The 21,365-nt window shown below is 40.4% G+C and overlaps 3 protein-coding genes across 5 annotated transcripts; all 3 read left to right on the forward strand.

Moving 5' to 3' along the window:
- Nucleotides 1–1,163: 1,163 nt before the first annotated feature.
- Nucleotides 1,164–5,840, forward strand: c1qa (complement component 1, q subcomponent, A chain). Its single transcript, XM_083971521.1, has 7 exons — nucleotides 1,164–1,278; nucleotides 2,778–2,956; nucleotides 3,074–3,250; nucleotides 3,656–3,732; nucleotides 4,594–4,713; nucleotides 4,855–4,935; nucleotides 5,487–5,840. Exons 2-7 carry the CDS (start codon nucleotides 2,794–2,796, stop codon nucleotides 5,634–5,636), a joined length of 768 nt encoding a protein of 255 aa, XP_083827647.1. The 5' UTR covers nucleotides 1,164–1,278; nucleotides 2,778–2,793; the 3' UTR covers nucleotides 5,637–5,840.
- Nucleotides 5,841–8,511: 2,671 nt separating this feature from the next.
- On the forward strand, nucleotides 8,512–11,254 carry LOC310986238 (complement C1q subcomponent subunit C-like). 3 transcript variants are annotated; one of them, XM_083972071.1, is made up of 7 exons: nucleotides 8,512–8,694; nucleotides 9,254–9,369; nucleotides 9,459–9,521; nucleotides 9,726–9,879; nucleotides 10,140–10,280; nucleotides 10,583–10,709; nucleotides 10,911–11,254. In XM_083972071.1, the coding sequence occupies exons 2-7, from the start codon at nucleotides 9,264–9,266 to the stop codon at nucleotides 11,043–11,045; spliced, it is 726 nt and encodes a 241-aa protein (XP_083828197.1). In that variant the 5' UTR covers nucleotides 8,512–8,694; nucleotides 9,254–9,263; the 3' UTR covers nucleotides 11,046–11,254. The 3 variants fall into 3 exon arrangements, with proteins under 3 accessions (XP_083828197.1, XP_083828198.1, XP_083828199.1); XM_083972072.1 differs by having other exon boundaries at nucleotides 8,542–8,694; nucleotides 9,223–9,369; XM_083972073.1 differs by having other exon boundaries at nucleotides 8,602–8,659; nucleotides 9,223–9,369.
- A 4,273-nt stretch (nucleotides 11,255–15,527) lies between these two features.
- c1qb (complement component 1, q subcomponent, B chain) lies at nucleotides 15,528–20,223 on the forward strand. Its single transcript, XM_083971712.1, has 5 exons — nucleotides 15,528–15,738; nucleotides 16,653–16,812; nucleotides 16,919–17,150; nucleotides 19,222–19,339; nucleotides 19,879–20,223. Exons 1-5 carry the CDS (start codon nucleotides 15,736–15,738, stop codon nucleotides 20,089–20,091), a joined length of 726 nt encoding a protein of 241 aa, XP_083827838.1. The 5' UTR covers nucleotides 15,528–15,735; the 3' UTR covers nucleotides 20,092–20,223.
- Nucleotides 20,224–21,365: the final 1,142 nt, after the last annotated feature.

The following is a 21,365-nucleotide window of genomic DNA, read 5'->3' on the forward strand; positions in this document are numbered from 1 at the left end:
TGTTTCAGATCATCACATTTCTAAAAAAGACTGGCACTCAAAGCTGTTGCCTCTGCGTTCTTAATAATATGTGCCTAAAACATTTGCATAGATACTGTACAAAAATGAAATAACAACAATACATGATGTGCACTAAGAGAATGTCAAAGAACAAACATGAAATGTCAGTGAAATAATTTTATTCACAATAAATGATCCATGTTCTTTACTTTTTGTGTAATTCTGCTGAAATATACAGACAAATGTTGCCAGAGGTGATAAGATACATCCTAAACTTGTATCTGTTTTAATAGGTCAACACTTCAAATCATGTTCCTGACATCAGAGACACACAGAGGACATCTATGTCTTTAAAAGTAAATTCATTGCTTCATTGGTTTCTGCATCTTTTGATTCCATACCATGCCAGGCCTACAATGTACTGTTCACTGTCTGCCTGCTGTCATTACAACATATGGCCACTTGATGGCACCACAACATGATTTGTGTGAGGTGTAAACCTGAAGTATTAGTTTGTTTAATTTGTGCAGGTTTTGTTTGTTATCTATTTGATTCCATGTTTACCTTCTCTTTACACTAGCCTAATGTCTTTAGTTTAAAATTAATCCAAAGCGCGACGCCTTCAAGAATTAAACAGTGGGATGAAAAATACAGCATTCATGTCATATAGCCATGCTACTTAATGCGTTGCTGTGCCTCTGTATGCGGAGACTGTCCTCCAGTCAAAAAAACGTCCCCACAGGTCGTTTGTTCAGCAGGTAACTGTGACCCATAGTTACGTTTTGTTTTCAGGTGACATCTAGTGGCCGCAGTAAATAGGCTACAGCTGGAGAAGTGAGGTGAGCTCGTAAAAAGAATGCAAAAGTTAGTTTGGAGACAAATGATGATCCTTTTCCAACCCAAACCAAATGTTTGTGCTAAACTGAGCCATGCTTTTTATGACAGCTTTTTGGGAGATTGTTCCCATGGAAACATTAGTAAGAAAACAGGTTAGTAAACTTTTTAAATGAAAAACAAGTCAATTTTATTTGTTTATTCCATTTAAATTAACCAGTCTGAGGACATCTTTAAGAAACTGATCCCAGATCTGAGACCAGTTCAAACTTTAAGAGATACATCAGTCAAATTTTCTGTCAGATCACAAGTTTCATTTCCTCGCTGATTGTGCGTGTGCGCATGTGTGTGTAAATAAGTCAGTGAATCTTTTTCCAGTGTGGATCTGTTCACCAGAAGAGGAAGCCTCCGCGCTGTCACCACTCCAACCCTGCGCTCAGCTTTGTGAGTAAATGTGCTGAAATACAGATGATAGAAAAAATTATAGTATTTGTTCATAGTTGCCTCTGGACTTTTAATATTATACTCAGAGTAAAGGTTCACTGTGATAGATCATCTCTGCAGCAAGATTCAAACCTCTTCAAGTTGTTTTTTTTAACAAAGAATAGGTCTACAAACCAATTTCACTGTTGTAATTCTGAATTAAAATAAAGCCCTATGATCAAGTTAAAGTAGACTTTAGATTTTAGCCTCTGTCCTGTTGTAATTTAAAAAAGCTGTAAACTCTTTGTCTTTTAACACAAACTTTATTTAATTTATTTGTTAATAATGTGTGGGGTCTTGCCACAGTAGTTACAAATAATTGACACATTTACATTTGAAATAATTAAATTGGTGAAACATCAACATTTATTCAGTTCATTTCTAAACAAAATCACTTGGAGAGACCTGAGTCTGAGCAACTGCTGTTAATAGATAGATAGATAGATAGATAGATAGATAGATAGATAGATAGATAGATAGATAGATAGATAGATAGATAGAGAAAACTTTATTGATCCCAATGGGCAATTCAGTTTGCAGTTGCACCTAGCCATGGTGAATAAATACATATAAGCACAGGACAATACAATACCATACCACAACCAGCATGACGTGAAAAGAGTCTCAACAACACTCGACAATCCCTCATTGCACAATTGCTTCCATGATTTTTAATTCATCATTGCTTTGCATTTTGTTTCTTTTTTCAGTATATTACCGGTATATGTGTTTATTGAACTGCTTGCAATTTCCTGTAGCATAAATCCTCAAAACAAAATGCAACCAGAAATTAAAGCAGAAGTGAGTGATATATTTGTGTTAATATAAGTCTTAAATAGTTATATCTTCCGGCAGCAATCACTTACATAGAGTGTTTGGACCGAAACACGGGTCTGTCAGTCACTCTGCTCTGCTCTGAGCCGAGGAGAAAACATTTATCGTATCCTACAGTTTTTATCCAAAGAGGAGAGAGAACGGCATGCAGGGCTGTGTGTGCAACCAAGGAACGCCGTGAATGTGGTGACGTAGCGACGAGGACTGTTATGGTGCGTTCAAGGAAACTCGTAGACTCGTGTTTTTCCGTCCTGTGAAGTTATATCAGTTTGATCTGGTAGGAGTTCACGGGTCGGAAGTTACGAGTGGCCGTTATAGTGACTTTCACAGGTAAAACAGGTCGGAAAAACACGAGTGGGTTGCCTGGAACGCTACAAAGTCGTAAGTTGTGACTTGAAGCTGTAATTTACGATTTCAAAAGCCTGCCTGGAACGCATCATTAGCGAAAACGACCGGATCACTCACTTCTGCTTTAAGTTAGTTGACATTAAAAAAAGAAATCTGAATTAGATATTAATTGTAAACTAGTTTCTGAAGGATGTGACCTCAGAGTAAATAACAAACACCTCAGTTTCTTCTCTTGTCTCATCATCATCATCACCTTCTTCTTCTCCAACCATCAACAGTAAACTTGGGGAAATCATGGGAGGTTATTATGGGCTGGTGGTTCTGGTCGGCGTGGCCTTGCTAATGATGACGGGGCAATGTGACCCACAATGCAATGGGAGAGACGGGAGTGCAGGAGTGAAGGGGTCCCCGGGCAGAGACGGGGTACCTGGATTGAAGGGAGAGAAAGGACAGCCAGGTAAAACAGCGCTTAAGGCGCGAGGGGGTGTGTCCTCCTGTTCTCACGCTCCCTGATATCATCAACACTACCATCATTAGATACCCAATATCCCTCATCATTAATTTTTTTCTCCAGCTGTGGCGGACCACGGCCCTGTGGATGTGGGCGTCCTACAGCTGCTGAAGGGGGAGATGGGAAGTCGGGGCTTGCAAGGGCCCATTGGTCCTAAAGGTTACCGTGGAGACCTGGGAACAGCGGGGTCAGCGGGACCACGTGGTCCCCGTGGTCCTGATGGGAGGAACATTGGCAGGGGTAATGGCTCGTCTTCTAACCCTAATAACTAATACTTTTAGCTCATATAAGATAAAAACAACAGCTGACAGGGAAGATAACAAACAACAATAACGTTTATAGTAAATAAACCTCTTTTTAAAAAAGGGGGAAACGTCCTCTTTGGATTAAATTCATTTATAAACCCCCACTCTATAAGAGACTTCAGTCAAAATGTGAACACGACTCATCAATTATTTTTCTTTATATTAGGGTTGTGTTGTGTTTCCAACTATAAAGGTTTTTTTTTTTGCATGGAAATGAAACTTTTGTATATCATTTTTTAATGTGTGTGTGTGTGTGTGTGTGTGTGTGTGTGTGTGTGTGTGTGTGTGTGTGTGTGTGTGTGTGTGTGTGTGTGTGTGTGTGTGTGCTCTCTGCTCACAGGACAACAGTCACCTGACCAGGGCCGTTCAGCCTTCTCAGTGACGAGGACTGACCACAGCTATCCTCGCGAAGAGAGGGTTCGGTCTTTCGTCTGTTGCATCTCTCTGATCTAAAACTTGCAGGATTTGTATCAATCAGAGATTTCTACTGTAGGCTGACGCCCCCTGAACAGTATTGTAGCTGGGAACCCCTCTGACAAACCCCTTATTAACTCCCTTGTTTTTATTAATGTGATAATGGTAATTTGCAAGAGTTCGGTCTTTTCTTAGGGTGGCAACTCTAAATTGCCATAGTGTTGATTGTGAGTGTGTTGTTCATCTGTTTTTGGTAACAAAACAGATATACACTAGCAACCTGTTCAGGGCCCCCAGACCCATGACCCTGCATGGATAAGGAAAGTATAGATGATGGATGAAGGGATGGGTCTTTTCTTCATCAAAAGCATCCATTTTTGTAGCACTGAATTCACAGTGTTTGCAACAGGCAGAGCAATAGGTGGCAGGTACAGACCGACAGGCCAACACTGCTTTGATGTATGATATTTTGGTGGCAGGCAACAGAAAGATGAACATGGACAATACAATTTCAATGATGATGCATTATAATAATGCACATGATAATTTCATTTGATTTCTTTAAATTCCATTTTTCTTCATTTTCCCTCCAATTGGCTGAGGACCCATGTGTTCCCTGGTGACACCACTACCACACAGATAGTTTCAGCTTTATCTGGTCAGGTTTTCGGATACTACAGACCTCAAGATCAGCATTTCCCAACAAAGTGGTTCCTTCAAAACTGTTAACTGTTCATTAACATATCCATTCAAATGGAAGAAGAGATAAATACACAACAGCACATTTACTTGTTTCCTTGTTGATTTTCCAAGTTCTATCAGCCTATAATTAATCTCTGACTGTTATCTGTGTGTATTTATCAGACAGTAACCTTCAACACCGCTGTGGTTAACATACCTGCTGATGTCTTCGAAACAGCCACAGGTTACTTCACCTGTCAAACACCTGGTGTTTATTACTTCACCTTCCACTCCGTGGCCAAGGTAACTTACTGCTCTCTGTTCTGTGGCTGCATGTGTTTATATGAGAAGAAATCCTGACCACATCATCATTTGTTTGTTGTAAAGATTGTGCAGGTTTTAGACATTGGGATGTGAGCATTAAAGCTGTGCTCTGTGTTTCAGGTCAGCATGTGTCTGCGTATAGCCAGTGAGGCTCTGACCAATAAGTTGGGATTCTGTGATTACAACAAGAACGTTGACCACGTGAGTTTCATTCATCATTATACTGGATATGGTTTCTCTCTCGGCCCACCCTCACTTCCTATCACTGTAATTCTAACCTGGCTTTACACTTTATAATGATGAACAATTAAACAATTATGGTCAAATTTATTATTTACATTTACATTTACCATACATTTGGTTGGAAATTAGCCTTTTTTGATTTTGCTTTAACTGATAACGAGAGATTTTACAGAATATAATTACAAATACTTTGTACCATGCCTGTTTTTACCATGTATTATATCAATTGAATTTCTCGCATCAAATTTAACCATGTATAACACAAAACAACACAGTCTGGGGAATGGTATTTTTCAAACTGTGCACGGTACAGTATGTGAAGTCTTGTCTTAGGTGCCTGACATAGTCAATCCACCTTGACCATACACCAGTAAATGTTTCCTGAGAGAGTATGGCAATTTAATTTAATTTAATTTGCATGTGCATTTTTAAGATGCACTGGACCAGAGAGCTATTCCAATGGAGTTTCGTCATGAAGACACAACGTGAATGGCTGTGTTGTTTTCCAGGTGCTGTCGGGGGGCGTGGTTCTACAGCTGACTGCTGGACAGAGGGTTTGGCTCGAGTCCTTCAGAGACCAGCAGACAAGTACTGAGATGAATGACCCTCGAGAAAAACTGATCATCTTCAGCGGCTTCCTGCTCTTCGCAGATTCATAGTGAAATTCAGCTGGAAACCTGCACTGTGACGTCAGCCTCTAAAAATCCTCTGAGTGCAGATCATGTCCCTCAAAGCTGACAGATTTCTGTAGCAGTGATATTTTTTAAACAGTGCCTGTGAACTCATAGGTAACACCTTCATCTGATCTGTCCTTCATATTAATGCATGTAAACGAACATAATTAAAGTTTATTATTGAGTCTGGGTTTGTTTGGTGAGATGATTTCATTGTACACTAACAGCTTTTAGAGTCAATCATGACCATGTGAATTAAAATACAATCAATAGAAAGAAAACCACAAAATGTGGCAACATACTGTACCACACACTAAGACTGTATGGTTTTCTTTCTATTGATTGTACTTGTATGCCACACTACCAGCACCTTGACTGTTCGCTGTTCACGGGCTTTTTTCAAATTTGTAATATATATGTGAATTAAAATATATGGTGGCCCTGGGCTGGGAGGTCAACACACTGCAGCTTAAGAAAACACTAGCAACTACAAAAATGTGCTGCAAATTCAGAAATCATCATCATCGCTAACTTGACAACACAAACTCTGCAAATAATAACAGATGTGTCCTTTCCTGTATTTCAGGAGTTAAGGTGAAGCAAGTTGACAAGTGATGAACCTGATTTTAACTTGAAAGGTCTCAGTGGAGCCTTGAATAACACGTCTGTGGTGATTTCACAACAAAAACCAGTTACCTTAGTAGCAACACAGACATACACTAAGACATCTCTAAGCACATAAACAGACCAAGATCCTCCTAGATCCACATAGAAAACCTGCTTATGTGAACAGCAAATATGTTTGAAACGGACTGACCTGACGGTATGAGTATCTCACATGTGGGATGGAGAAGTAAATGTCTGATAACTGGGACATTTTCTAAGCTACTTTTGCTGTGTTAGCAGTTTACCAGGTATTAATGGAAAAGCAAAAAAAACGGAGTAGAGCCTCATGTCTTGAAGGGGACGCCCATGTGGCTCACCCGGTGGAGCACGTATACCACTCCAACTCTGTCCTTACTTACTGTGACAGACGTTGGGTCAGACCCGATTCATGGCCCTCCAACTTTCTGTCACTCTCTCATGGTCTCTATCAAATCAAAAGTGAAAACCCCCGAAATACATTCAAGACGACATAAAAAGAAAACATTTTGAACTTTGCTCTGTACTGACCCATCAGGGGTGACACAGAGTTTATTTTATTGTTGACATATCTGCCCCTCTATGAGATATCTGCTGTGTTTGATTTGTATCACATAGAAAATGTGATATAGATCATGTGACCAGAGGACTGAAAGTTATAGAAGTGAAACATCTTTTATTTCATGTCCTTCCTCTTTCAGGTCAACTTTTTGCAACTTAGTGTCACTCTGGAAGTTCTCAGTTGAACTTGTGTGTGTATAAGTCTTTCCTTATTTCAGTTTGGCTTCTTTTTCTTAGAAGAGCAGGGTCAAAGGTCTTAAAGAGTACAGCTGATGTTTCTGTTTTTGTCAACAAATCCTATGAAAAGGCCAAAATCAAAAGTCAAGTTTTCAGAACCTCCTTAACTTGCACTCTATAACATCATAACTGAGACACTTTTTCACGAGCATCACTCAAACAGGAGGATATGGTGTATTTGTTGGGGACTGCGGCAGCACTAAATAAATAAAAAATAATGAATACATTTGGTGCATCAGTGTGAGGGTTTCTGTTTTTGTCCAACATAGAGGAACCAGATGTGTCATGTGATGGTTGGATTGAGCAGAATATCAAACATCAGCTCTTGAAGTGCCGTATGAGTAAATACCCACTACATTTCCCAGTTCTCTTTTGTTTCAGTTTCTCTGTTTTTGCTGGTTTGGGTCCATGGCCTCCCTAAACCAGAGGCTGCAGCATATGAAATGGACACAAGACAGTGATGCCAAAATCAAGTCAGCTGATTCATCCTCACCACCAGCCATCATACTCAGCAACTTTCAATTGTAAAAAATAAAATAATAAACTATAATAAATAACTAAATCCCAAGGGATGAGACATAATGGTGCATTCAGTTTGTCCAGGATCCCAGTCAGGTTCGTCACCAGAAACTCCTCCAGAAGTCAAAATTCCTTGGGCCTCGAATTTGAATGAATTATGCCTGGAAAGTCTTAAAAAAAACCTCTTGAATTTGATGTGAAAGAAGGTGTGGGAACCCTGATTATGACACTTTGAAATAAGAAAGCCACAATAAAGTTCATGATCAAAGCTGCTCCCTATCTTAACTTTTTCTTCTCAAACTTAATTTAATAACAGAAAATGACTTAATTAAATAAGTAATTATTCAGATACTATCAGACTTTTATAAGTATAGGCCTACTCTAAAAAGCAACTTTAAGTTATTTGTATGTATATTCAAGTGTAGCTTTCAAGTACTTTTTTTTAAAAGTATATTTTTGGCTTTTATTTGATAGATCAGTAGAGATGGACATGGAAGGGGGGAGGCAGAGAGAGGGGGAATGACATGCAGGAAAGGTCTGCCCGACGCGGGATTCGAACCGGGGCTGCCTGCGTTGAGGACTATAACCTCTACACGGGGCGGCTGCTTTAACCACTGCGCCATGCACCGCCCCAGCTTTCATCTACTTTAAACATGACTGAATGGGAGTGGACCCAGCATCATTGGTGCTGTTGTGGTTGAATGGGAGGTCATCCCTGCAACTAGCGTCCAAAACCAATGACATTTGTGTCTTCATACTTTTGACCATTTTGTGGGCATTTTAGGATATGGAGCCAGAACAGGCTGAAGATCAGTGGGACCTCTCTCTCTCTTTCTCTCTCTCTCGCGCTCTCTCTCTGTCTCTCTCTCTCTCCTTCTCTCTCTCTCGTTCTGTTTCTCTCCCTAAATTGCAGAACTACCTACATTCAGCTCAGAGAATAATTTCCGTAGTAAAAGCTGCTGAGTCTTTGGCTTTGTGTTCCTCCTCCTTCTCCTGCAGCCACTCGACTCATAACTTCACTTCAGTTTGTGTTGAAGTGGCCAAGGAGGGTTTTTTTTTTTTAATTTCCCGTCTGTTCTGTCAGGTGAGTTTTATTTTTAATCATGTTTTACATCTGTGAGTTGATCAAAGTTTAACAAGACACTGTATGTGGAATTGTGGAAGAATATGATCATGTCTCTGCTTCTTCATTATCCATGTGTATATCTAAATATACTGTACTGTATACTGTATACCGTCATCAGATGATTGAGATGTTCAGAAACACTGCGGTAGAATTGAACCTGTCTCTCTCTTTCCCTCTTTTCTCACCCCCTCTCCTTCATTTTTATCTAACCCTGATTGTCCTTTACTCCTCTTTCTAAACTCCTTTCTTCTCCACCCATCTTTTCTTCTCCTCTCTTCCCCTGTACCATCCCCCTCTCTCTTCACCATCTTATTTCTCCTCTTCTCTCCTCCTTTCCTATTCGTAATCTCCTCTCCTCCTACCTCATGTCCTATCATCTCATCACTATGTTCATCCTCTCCTATCTTGTCTTTTCCCCTCTTCATCTACTCTCCTTCTCACCTCATCTTTCCTCTCTTCTCTTTTCTTCTCCTCATCTCTTCACAGTTTTTACCTTTCTCCTCCTCCTTCATGTCAGGTTCTCCATCATGCTCCATCAGTTTTTTCTTGTCATTGGGGCCCTGATCTCATTGGCTGTGCCCATGCTGGTTGCCATGGAGTCCTGCCCAGCAGCAGGGATGCCAGGGATACCAGGTGTGTGCATTCATGTGTGTATGGTTGTATATGTTGGTGTGCATATGTTCAGGTTTGTAATGTTAGTGTTTGTTTATCTCGATCCTCAGGTATGCCTGGTCTGCCTGGCAAAGACGGTCGAGATGGAAACAAAGGCGAGAAAGGAGAGCCAGGTACAAATGAAGGAAAAAAATAAACGTGGAGGCTGCGAATTACTGTAAAACAAAATCTTCTAAATAAGAAAAGTCATACAAACAATACAAACAGAGAGACACCAGATGGGCACTAATCCTCTAACTCATCTGCCAGAAAAGACTCAAGTATATTTCTCAAATGTTGAACTATTCCTTTGTTGTTGGTGTTGGTGTTGTCTGCAGGAGCAGCCTGGCGAGGCAGCAGCGGCCCACAGAAGGGAGAGAAGGGGGATCCGGGGCAGATGGGATTTTCTGGTAAAAGAGGTCAGAGCGGCGAACCTGGGAAAGCAGGGGCACTGGGGCTTTCTGGACCTGCAGGTGAATCAGGAGCGGATGGGTATGTAAACAGACAAACCAGTGAGCGAGGCACCAGTGACTTACACAAGAGATAGGATATCTATATACATAAGAGTTACTATCATGATCACGTGGTGCATATTCTTCTGTAATTCAACTTTTCATTCATCTTTTCATTATCCTAAGTCAGGGAACAACAGAGGATAAATAGAGGCTCACAGTTCTTCGCTCTGGGGGGGCAGGAGCACCTTGATCTGGCTCTGGGCCTCGTGTAACCACATGTCCTGTCTGTGACTGTAGGACGGCTGGCGGCCAGGAGAAAGCAGCATTCAGCATGGCCAGGGCAACCGCTCAATCCCCAGACAGAAACAGCGTCATTCGGTTCACCACAGTCATCACCAACATCAATGATGACTACAACACTGTAACGGGACACTTTAGGTGAGAACACCAAATATTGTACAGGAAGTGGTGATTGATAGATTGCATAGAAATAGCCCAAAAATAACGGTCAATTGCAAGGACTTGGTGGAGAAAAATTCTGGCTTTTCCCAAAAAAATCAAAGCAAGAAAAGCACATGTAATCTTTTGCCTTTATGAAAAACATGAAATTACTATAAAATTGGCCGTTATTTTTAGGCTATTTCTTGACATAACTACGCAATTAATTGTTATTTCTCGGCTATTTCTTGAGATTATCACGTAGGCTAATTAGCGGCCTACCATCTATCCATCTATTTCAGGTGTCGGATCTCAGGGACCTACTACTTTGTGTACCACGCCTCTTTGAACGAACGACTGTGTGTGCTGCTGAAGATGGACAACAAACTGCTGACAGCGTTCTGCGATCATCGCCGTGGGAAGAGACAGGTAGCCTACAACATACAACCTACTGCATTCAAAATACATATAATGGAAACAGATACAAACATTTATAAAATATATAGGAATGTAGAGAATAAAATGAGGATATTACAGTAATGATAAATGAAACCCATGAAATCAATAAAAGAGCATATTAGGGAATTAATACTGATGTTGAACTACACGCTGTGATTAAATTACCTCTAGGTGACCTCGGGGGGTTTGGCGGTCTACGTGTCCAGGGATCAGGAGGTTTGGCTGGAGACCAAAGACTACAAAGGGATGACAGGGAGCATACGTGGTTACAGCATCTTCTCCGGCTTCCTGCTGCACCCCCACTGACCCAAAACACCCCCACTGTTACTAAACACTGATCCTTTCACCTTTTTATACTGTAAACACACTGTTTGCTTTTAATTTCCAAAACACTTTTTTCTTTGTACTTTAGTTCCAGCCAGGGTTTTTGGTTGCAGAAATTAGGCACCAGTCAAATATGTGCGGGTACAGAACTTACTTACAAATACATACGTATGTTTTTGCAGGATCTAGAAAATCTGATAAACCCAATAAAAAAACTGGAAAAAAACATCAATGTTTTTGTTTCTTTTCTTTTTTTTAGGTTCCATCAATACACATATTTGTCTCTGCATACAATTTGTGTAGAACCATACAATTTTTCTTGAAGCTTAAGCTACTTAAAGGTTATACGTATACAACATAGAAAAGCAGGTAACAAAACATTACATAGATTACATTGCATACAAGCGTATAGACACACCACCAGAATGGCATCCATATACCAGGCCATGTCAGAGTCATCTATACTATACAGTATATATAACTTAGTGAGGAACACTGAAGCTCAGTCCAAAGGGGTCCACAGCATCAAAAACTGGCTGCCACCTTGGAGAAACCTTCAACGTTATCACGAAGAGTATAAGTCAGTTTTTCCAATGGGATAATGCTCATTACCTCCTTGTATCAATCGTCCAATGTAAGAAATGTCCTTATGAATCCAAAATTTAAAAACTGTATTTCTTGCTATAAACAAGAGAACTCCGATGAGTTTCGCCTTGTGACTTTTCCTTGTGCTAGACACCTTGGCTACCAAAACTCACACACACTGAAGTGGTGATAACTATAGGTGGGGCAGAGCCTACCAAGGCTCACATAGATGGTATCAATGTCGACCGGTACAAAAGTACCGGTAGCTACATCGTCTGCATAGAGAGAAATGTTATGTGTTTTACCGTTGACCATTAAGCCTTTGATTGCTGGTGTAGACCTTATTACCTCAGCCAAAGGTTTGATGGTGAGAGCAAACATTAAGGGACTCAAAGGGCAATGCTGCGGCGTCTCACGTCCCAAAGGGAAAAGATCTGAACAATAGGAGTTTGTAGTTACAGTTGCCTTATGTGAACGATACAGCATCCTCACCCAATCAGTGAATTCTGTCACCAGTTTAATTTTTTTCATAGTGTGACAGTAGACAGTCCTGTCACTATGCCTCCAATTGATCATGTGCCCTGGCTACTTGGCCACAGGGATATCCCTTTGGTTGAATGGTCAGCGCGAATGACTCTCCCCCGGGAGACTGGGGTTCAAACCCTGCCCGGACCCTCCTTCGTCCTGCCACAAAAGCATAGAGAAAAAAAGGACTATTAAATCCTATCAAAAGCCTTTAAAGAGTCCAGTCAGGCCCCACATTTCTTCATCACTGGCCATCTGAATTATGTTTAAAAGTCTTATGTTATTAGTGGAGCTCCTCCCCTTTATGAAACCTGTTTGATCAGGTCTTACCAAGGTCGGGTTTAGTGGTTCAAGCCTAAAAAATGTTTTCATTTCTATATAATTTCTTGTTTTCTCTCGTTTAATTGTGCTGCATTTTTATTTGAAGAAATGAAAAAACACACTATTATGATCATTTCCATCCATTATTTGTTATTTAGTATATAAAGTCTGATAAGGATAAAAGTTTTACAATATAACAGGGAAATAAGAAAACTCTTTTACACAGAAGAAATCACAGCTGGAAAATTGGACACAACACTGAGTTACTGTTGTTTACGTAAACAGGTTTCAGTTTCCAGAGGAAATGTTTGAACAGAGTTTGACCATCCATCCATCCAACCATCCATCCATCCATCCATCCACTTATGGAAAAACAGAGAAGAAACAAAATATGAATACATAGGGAGTGAACACTGCATTTTCTATATCTGTGTTGTTTATGTAAGGTTAATTAAATACTGTAAATGTCAGGTATATGAACATTTGATTAAAGCAACATGTAGTTTCTTGACCTTAAAGTAATGTTTTTTAACTCATTCCAGTGGTAGAAAAACAGTTAATTAGATTAATCGTATCACCGTGGCAGCAACCTGCAACTTTCCTGGGTAGGAAGGAAAGCACACACAAAAAACAGACCATAAACAGAAAAAGGTCAGAATGGAATAAAAATGTAAAGAGGATCAGAAAATGACAAACTAGCATATTTTGCAGGATGTCACATTATTAAAAAAATACACATCAGCTCTTTGCTAATAGATATTGTTGAGGAAATTAAACATTTTGTGGAACAGATACTGACTGAGGTCAAGAGCCTCAGAGACACCCTGCCAGGAAAACAGTTTGTGTCTCTGACACAGACGAAGAGGAAGTCGGAAGAAAAACAGAACCACATGTTAATTTGGAGGAAAGATGTTTTAAAATCAGACACATTGAACTGATGCTTCATCATCAGTTCTTCCTCAGGTGGAGTTTTCCCAATTGCTTGATAAACTGTTTCACTTCTTCTTGACCCCAGATTGGGAACAAGTAAGAACAGTAAAACACTGCTTATGCTGATGTAAAGTGTTCTTTGTTTGACCAACCAGTGAAAGTGGACAAGGCAACACAAGACAAAAGGTACGGTTTAAAGGAGTCCTTTTTATTTATAGAAATATATAAAAACTAATCAAGTCTATGGGGGAAGTAATTAAAAGAGTCTGGAAGGAGGTGGCTGAGAGTGTGGCTCCGTGTGGCCTGGTGAGTGGCCGGGCTTCACTCACACAGGCTGGCAGGCTGGCTGGATCTGCTGGTCAGTTGGTGTACTGGTTCGGTGTCAAGGCTGTATCATCATTGCTGGCGCTGTGTGCTGTGCTGCTTACGACTGCTGCAGGCTGCTGCACTCCACTTCGTGGCTGTAAAGCGCTTCTGTTCAGCCCTTGAGGTTCCAACCTGACCCAGCGTCCAAAGTGACTCCAGCCTACGCCACACGCCACCTGTCACAGAGAAGATCAGAGGGAGACTCAACACCAGATACATTCAACTTACAATTTCTTAAGACCTCAGACCACATTCACACAGGTACCTGTCACAGAGAAGATCAGAGGGAGACTGAAGGAGAGAGTGTGTGTGGGTAATTAAGCTGGTTGCCGACCTGTCCAGCACACCTGTTTCCAGTTAGCCCGTCACCATGCAATCACTGCAGCACACTCACTCTGTTAAAACCACACCCACAGCAAAATCCACCACAGTGTCACACAAAATACAAAGATTACTAGCCGATACAGCTTTAGCTGTTACACTGATGATGCACCAGTGATAACACACTAATAATGGTTTAATTGACCACTGTGATGGCCCCTGCTGGCCTTTTCTTCTTTTGTCTGAGGTGGAAGTGGTGCTGCCCTTATTTGGATGTCCCCGCTGATCAGCAGCACCTGGGCCCGGTGCTCTGTGTGGCTTTAAAACCCAGTCCCCAGCGCAGCTCTCGCTCTCTTATCCCGGCGCTTGCACATTTGGTCTCTTTTCCTTGTTTTTTGGTTCTGCATCCAACATGACACACACACACCATAACCACATTCACACAACTAGGAACTCAGACAAACCCACCTCATCCATTTGGCCTTTGTTAAAACTTAAAAATTTGGCCTTTGTGAAAACTCTTTTGTGTTAATAAATTATTTGATTATTGGCAGTCGTTCGTTCCTTTTGTCACCGCTTATGAGCCAGGTTGTGACAACCACTAATTAATTCAGCTAAAGTTCTTTAGCTAACACCAGCTTTGTCCAAAAATGCAGCCGTTAATTATGTCATAGTTTAACTTGGGTCATTCCTGTGTTCCCACAGCCTTATTATCCCCAATTTCTAACTTTTGTTGTCACTGAAAATTAGGCCCTATGTTCCCACAGCCCTTTGGTCCCACCATTGGTTGGGTTTAGGCAATGAAGGAAGGAGTTGGTTAAGTTTAAAGACCAGGTAGAGGCTAGACAGGCCAGATAGATAGAGTCCAGATAGGTGAGTCCAGTGGGAACATAGGGCTGAGGGAACATAGGACTGTGGGAACATAGGCACGCTCCCGTTTAACTGATACAATTCTGTAGTAATGACATGTACCTAAAATTTAACCACAAAATAAAGCTGTTAAATGTAGTGTGGCAAAAGTAGAATGTTTCTCTCTGAAGCGTCAGGGTGTAAAAGCTTTAAGTAGTGCACATGAATATACTGACTAAATATTTCAATGGAGAAAAAGTAGTTAAACAGGTTAGGAAACATGTTGTTGTGATCTGTTCTCCATTCTTGACCCCCCCACATCAAATTGGCCTTTCTCACATGCAAAGTCAGTCAATAGAAAAAACAAAAAAACAGATAATAGGCTACATCTGACATGATGCAGAAAAAAAGTATTGCACTAAGATGATTCTTCAGTGTGTAAACACAGTTTTACTGTGGTAGTCGGTTGAAAGCTCAACGCTCACAGTACAATTACCTGAGTTCACAAACTACAGAAGTAAAAGGACAGTGCACTTTAGTATTCAATCTCTGGCTGCAGCAATCACTTTTTTCTTGTTTCCAAGATGACCACGAAAACCAGCAGGACTTGAGACCAGTAGAGCAGCTCTCTCTCTCTCTCTCTCCAACTCTTTCACTTCCCGTTTTTTTTTTCTGATCGAGCTGCTGCTGCCGCCGTGAAGCAGAACAGCTCTTCACCTCGGCTCTTCATCAGCTCATCGGTCCACCACAGGACGACTGACTGCACCACCTGCAAATGGTGAGACCTTGAAAACCCAAGAACAGGCAAAGACGGAGAGAGAAAGAGAAAGGAAACCACTCAGTCAGACAGATGATTTGTTAATAGAGGAGTGGATGGTGCACAGGTTGCTGAATGTTTCTTGATCTAATCTTTAAACACTGCTGTAATGTTATTACTATAGTATCTTCTCTCTGGGGCATTAAGAGTTAGAGCTTCTGAAACTCTGAAAGCCTAAATTTACCATTGTATCATATCATGTGTATAATATATGGAAAATGGGCCAAAACATTCAGCACAGTATCACTGCCACAGCATAATGTGTGTGACAGTCATTTTATAATCATTTTATGAATCTAAAGTCAGGATCAGTAAGTTATAGTATCTGTGTCTGTCGAGTCTGTTGCTGGGATAAACACTCACGAGGGGAAAAAACACAACATGAGATTGTAGTGTTTCAGTTTCAGTTTAATTTATTGACAAGGGACAATGTACATTAATAAAACATTGTAAAAAACAAATGTAAATGCACCCGAGTTAGCTAAAAAAGCTAATTTTCATCACCAGTCCCTCTGCCTGATGATAAAAGGCAACCTTAAAAAAAAAAGCAACAACAGTGTTATTGTAAAGGTCTAGAATAAGTCTCTACGGAGTTAATGCAAATTAATGTGAATGTGACAAAGTTTTTGTCCATGAGTTTCCAATGCACCTGTTTTTATGCAAATGTTTTTTATTCTTGTTTGAGGTGTAAACGTTTGTGAACTGATGAAAACAAAAAGTGACAAAGTGAAATGATGACAGACACAGTGAATGAAGCCTCATGCACATGAAGCTTCTGTCCTCAGAGTCCCCTGAGACAGAGACAGAGATACGTTCTCTCCACATTTACCTTCATCTCTACAACATGTGGCTTGTGTATGTGTGTCTGAGTGTAGGCCCCCCGGTGGCTGAGCTGCAGTTCTGCATTGTTGCTGCTTCTTGTTCACATCGCCCCGGTCGCCCCACAGACATGTGGAATCCCAGGGATTCCTGGGATACCGGGCACCCACGGCCCCTATGGCAGAGACGGCCCCAAGGGAGAGAAAGGAGACCCTGGTGAGTCTCTAACACCTATGTGGTATCTAAAAGTTTATAATTCAACGTTGTGTCATATAATATGTGTTTCTTTCTTGTCTGTGTGTTTGTTATGTTTTTTTTTCAGGTGAGTCAGCCCAGCCTGTGAGGGGCCAGAAGGGGGCGCAAGGTCTGCGTGGACCTACAGGACGGTCTGGGATGAAGGGGGACATGGGTCTGCCTGGGCCCTCTGGGTATCCAGGTCCGCAGGGGGAGAAGGGAAGAGCCTTCAACCCCGCCAACCAGGCGAGAGCCTTCTTTTCCCAAAAAAGTGTGTTATCACATGCACCAGAGTTGGACACAACCATCAACTTCAACAGGTCAGTGATGGTGAAGATAAAGCAGTAGTGGTGCTTACAGTTTTTCTCTGTTGGTTTGGCTCATTTCTTGAAACATAAATTACATTCTTAAAACTATAAGACCATTTGGCCAAACAGTCTTACAGTTCTGCACAACATTACAGCTCACTAACAAAAGCGCATATCTCTCCCAAAACTGTTCACACATGCTTCAAAACTAGATTCCTTTACCATGTAAAGTGTCAGTACCATCAAAATGGCAAAGATCTTTCTCAATTGCTTTTGGCTCATTTGCATTCACTTAGTGCTTTTACCAAAAATAAACTGGATGGTTCAGCATAACACCATGGATGAGCTGCAGAACCTCATATCTCTCCCAAAACAGTTTACTTATGTGTCAAAACCAAACTTCTTTCTCATGTAAGTAGTCAGTGCCCCCAAAATGCATCATCCCTGTGGCATTCTGTGAGCACTGCAAGTCAAAATGCTTAGATGTTTTGTCACTATGGCAGAGACATATAAAACCTAAGAAAAGGACTTTACAGTAAGAGCAGCCTCCAAAGTTTGACATCACACACACTGCACTCATATTGCCAAGGAAATTGTAACCATTTTTATTCACATATAGCCTACATAAAGTAACTCAAGATTATGTACTGTAAAAACAAAGTGTATAGGCCTACAGTTCTCTGTACATGTATGAAATATGAACACAAAAAAAACAGAAAAAATATACCAAGCCTATAGTGCAGTAAACAAAGTTTCACAAGTAGAGACATTTTCACTGGTCATCACTGTCATCACCCTCTGTCTGACTGTCAATTACTGTCATAAATTTATGAAATGCTGCAAGAAATTCATATGGTTTTCATGGTATTAGCCTACAGTATGTTGACTAATTTTGACAGTTGAACAGACTATTGTGCATATGATGATTTACACAGTGAAATCATGCTGACATGTTTTGGAGAGAGCAACCATTAGACTGAGAATCAACTAATCAGCTTAGATCAGCAAGATCTATTCATTTGGAAAATGTGCTAAATGTATGCTCATTGTGCTAACTCTAGGGTACTTGTACATAACCATTTGCAAAGATGCACTAAGACACTTGAGACATGTACTAAGACATTTGCAATTTGATGAAATCAATGGGAAATGCCATTCTGTTGTGAACATTTGCAAGGTGGTTTGGAGATTTGTCCATGTTATTTTGAGAATGTAATTTCTGTTTCAAGAAATGAGCCAAACCAACAGAGAAAAACTGTAATGTCATGTGATGTAACCTAATGAGACCATGAACAGAAAGAAGAATGTCTGATTGGATAGGAGAGGTCAAAGGTCCGGATCTCGATCTAAAAACTTTGTATTTTTTGCCATAGAATTAAGCATTAATGACTTAAATAGCAGCACAGTTATGTGTGGGGAGAAAAACATCTCCAGAAAAATATAAACCATCAGAAATCTGCTCCATCATGGGGAGGGGGGTGTTGATTGAATTTGTAAGCAAACATTTGGTTGAAACAATGTGCAGTTTTGATCATAACATCAGCATCATCCAAACCACTGAGAAGAGCTTAGACAAGGACAAAGGATGCTTAGACAGCTTAGACAAGGACAAACAAAACTGTTGTAATTTTGACAGGAAACTGTATTTTGATGTGTTTTTCCTGATGATTATAGTAAGTAACAAGCAACTATGTTGCCAAACATTTGTTGTTATGGTATATTGTTAACAGTGTGATCCTGGAAAGAATGAAAATACCTAAATGATAAAGAATTGATTATAATTAATTTTTTTTAAGCTTCTTCTAATCTTGCTGACGTGTTCACAATAAAAGTGTCAACAAGCTGGTGCTATGCCAGTGTTGCAGTATTTTTTACCATATTCCTCATATTAGTAAGCACCATATTAGCACTAAATGCAAAGTGCAGCTAAGCCTGACGTAAACATCATTGATTTTACTGGTATTTGGTCACAAACCATGTCTACAACAATTTAAATATGACAATCTATCCAGTTATTAGAGAGACACTTTCATGATGACAAGCTAATGAGTAAATACTAACAGACACCGAAATGTTCCCACAGACCGATTCTGCCGGAGCTGGAGGAACGGTTCCAGGGACTTTCCCTGGCAAACGGGTCGTTCATCTGCACCATCAAAGGCGTCTATTTCTTCAGTTACCACATATCAGCAAAGAGCAGAGTGAGTCCAACCATTCCCAGGCCTTTGTGTGTGGGGTCTGCATGTTTTCCCAGTGCCCATGTGGGTTCTCTCCTGGTTCTTCCCGCAGTCAAAAGACCTGCACAAATAGGTTGATTTGTGACTCTGAATTCCCTGGAGGTGTGTATGTGAGTGTGTAGGGGTTGTGTGTCTCTCTATGTCAATCCTGTGACAGACTGATGAACTATCCAGAGTGAACACCACCGTCCGCCTATATCAGCTGGGATTAGCCTCCCAAGACCCTTCACATACTGTATGAGCATAGAGCTAATAATATTTTTTATGATTTTAATGAATGAATAAATGAACGAAGAGCCAATTCTCCAATTATGTGCATTTGAAGAACGGAGAACAGGATTTGATACCCTGATTGCACCGTGTAAAATGACTCCTGTCCCCTTCACTCAAAATGTGTTACCTTCTGAATTCCTGTATTTTATCACTTATACCTGTAGATAATGTTATTCCCTTGGTATGTATAAATATCCATTGTAACTAATTCGGTTGTGTTTGTGCTCTAGGTGTGTCTGAAGCTGGTGAAGGGCAGTGACACCCACATGACGCTGTGTGACATATCGGAGGGCTTCCTGGTCACCTCGGGCTCGGCCATCCTGAGTCTGAATGTAGGAGACACAGTGTCGCTCCAGGCAACCACTTACAACAGCATTGTGACGGGCCAGATCAGCAGCACCAGCCACACCTTCACCAGCTTCCTAATCTTCCCCACAGCCTAGAGCCGCAGCCTCTGACCCACTCACACAGTCAAATCTGAAAATAGCACAGACTATCGGTGACATTTACAACAATAAATGAAATATATGATCTATGGTGGATCAGCAGAATGAATAAAGGCTGATTCAGGTGTGGTGTGTTGCATGTTTTAGTCTGTTACGTAAAGCCAATATGTACATTGAATTACAGTAATCCATCACAGTGAAGTCAAGATTTATTCAGCTGTTTTCGGTCCATTTCAAAGGTGCAGGTTGTAAATCCATGAATAGAGACTGTCATGTTCTTCATACAATTTACAGTAACACATTAAAAAAAACTTCATCTCCATCAGTGATGTTCCTGAACCTTCTGTGTACTTTATCTAAGCAAATATCAAAGAAGAGAGCCTGAAGTCATACAGAATATCACAACCAATCACATCCTGTTATTGGCTATGACAGATCAATCAGTGCCATATTGGTTCACAGTAATAAGAAACAGCAGGTAATGATGATTTCATTATTTACAGTATTTGACTTTGCCAACACACTGGTATCGGAGGTATAGATAGATAGATAGATAGATAGATAGATAGATAGATAGATAGATAGATAGATAGATAGATAGATAGATAGATAGATAGATAGATAGATAGATAGATAGATAGATAGATAGATAGATATATTTCTTAAACACTCTTGAAGAGGTTAAATGTATAAAAAAAACTAGAAAAACTGATAATACAGTAATTTCAACATTAATACTTTATTTACTAAAACATCTTTGTATTTGTACAACAGTAATAGAGCTGCCTAAAATGTTATTATGCCTGATGAGAAATAAATGATAGTATTGTGGTGTGTAACATTTCCTCCAGTGACTCACTGTTTAAAAACACTGTGGCATCAGGTGTCAAATTAACCTGACTCGTTGTGACTGATCCCCGGCCAGTAGTTAATCAATTATCCATGACAGAGCGTCAGGTTACGGGACATTTAACCTTACAGCCGTGTGGACGGTAAACAAACAGTTTTCACAGGAAGCTGAGGATTTCTGAACGGACTTATCTGTTGCATTGGACACACTCTAACCCAGTCATGATGAATGCTTGACTGAAGGTACAAAAATATATTCCCTTATTCTGTTAAAGCATTTCCAAATGTAAGGTTTTATACTATGGCCCTGAAAGCAGCTATTTAAACTTAAAATCCCTCAAAATTATCCAACCCTTAGGCATCAAAACACAATTCGTATTTCAAAAAAAGCTGTGAGCTGCTGTGAACGGTGAGCCACTGGC

The sequence above is a fragment of the Trachurus trachurus genome (genome assembly GCF_905171665.1).
Source record: "Trachurus trachurus genome assembly, chromosome: 5".
Lineage (NCBI taxonomy): Eukaryota > Metazoa > Chordata > Actinopteri > Carangiformes > Carangidae > Trachurus > Trachurus trachurus.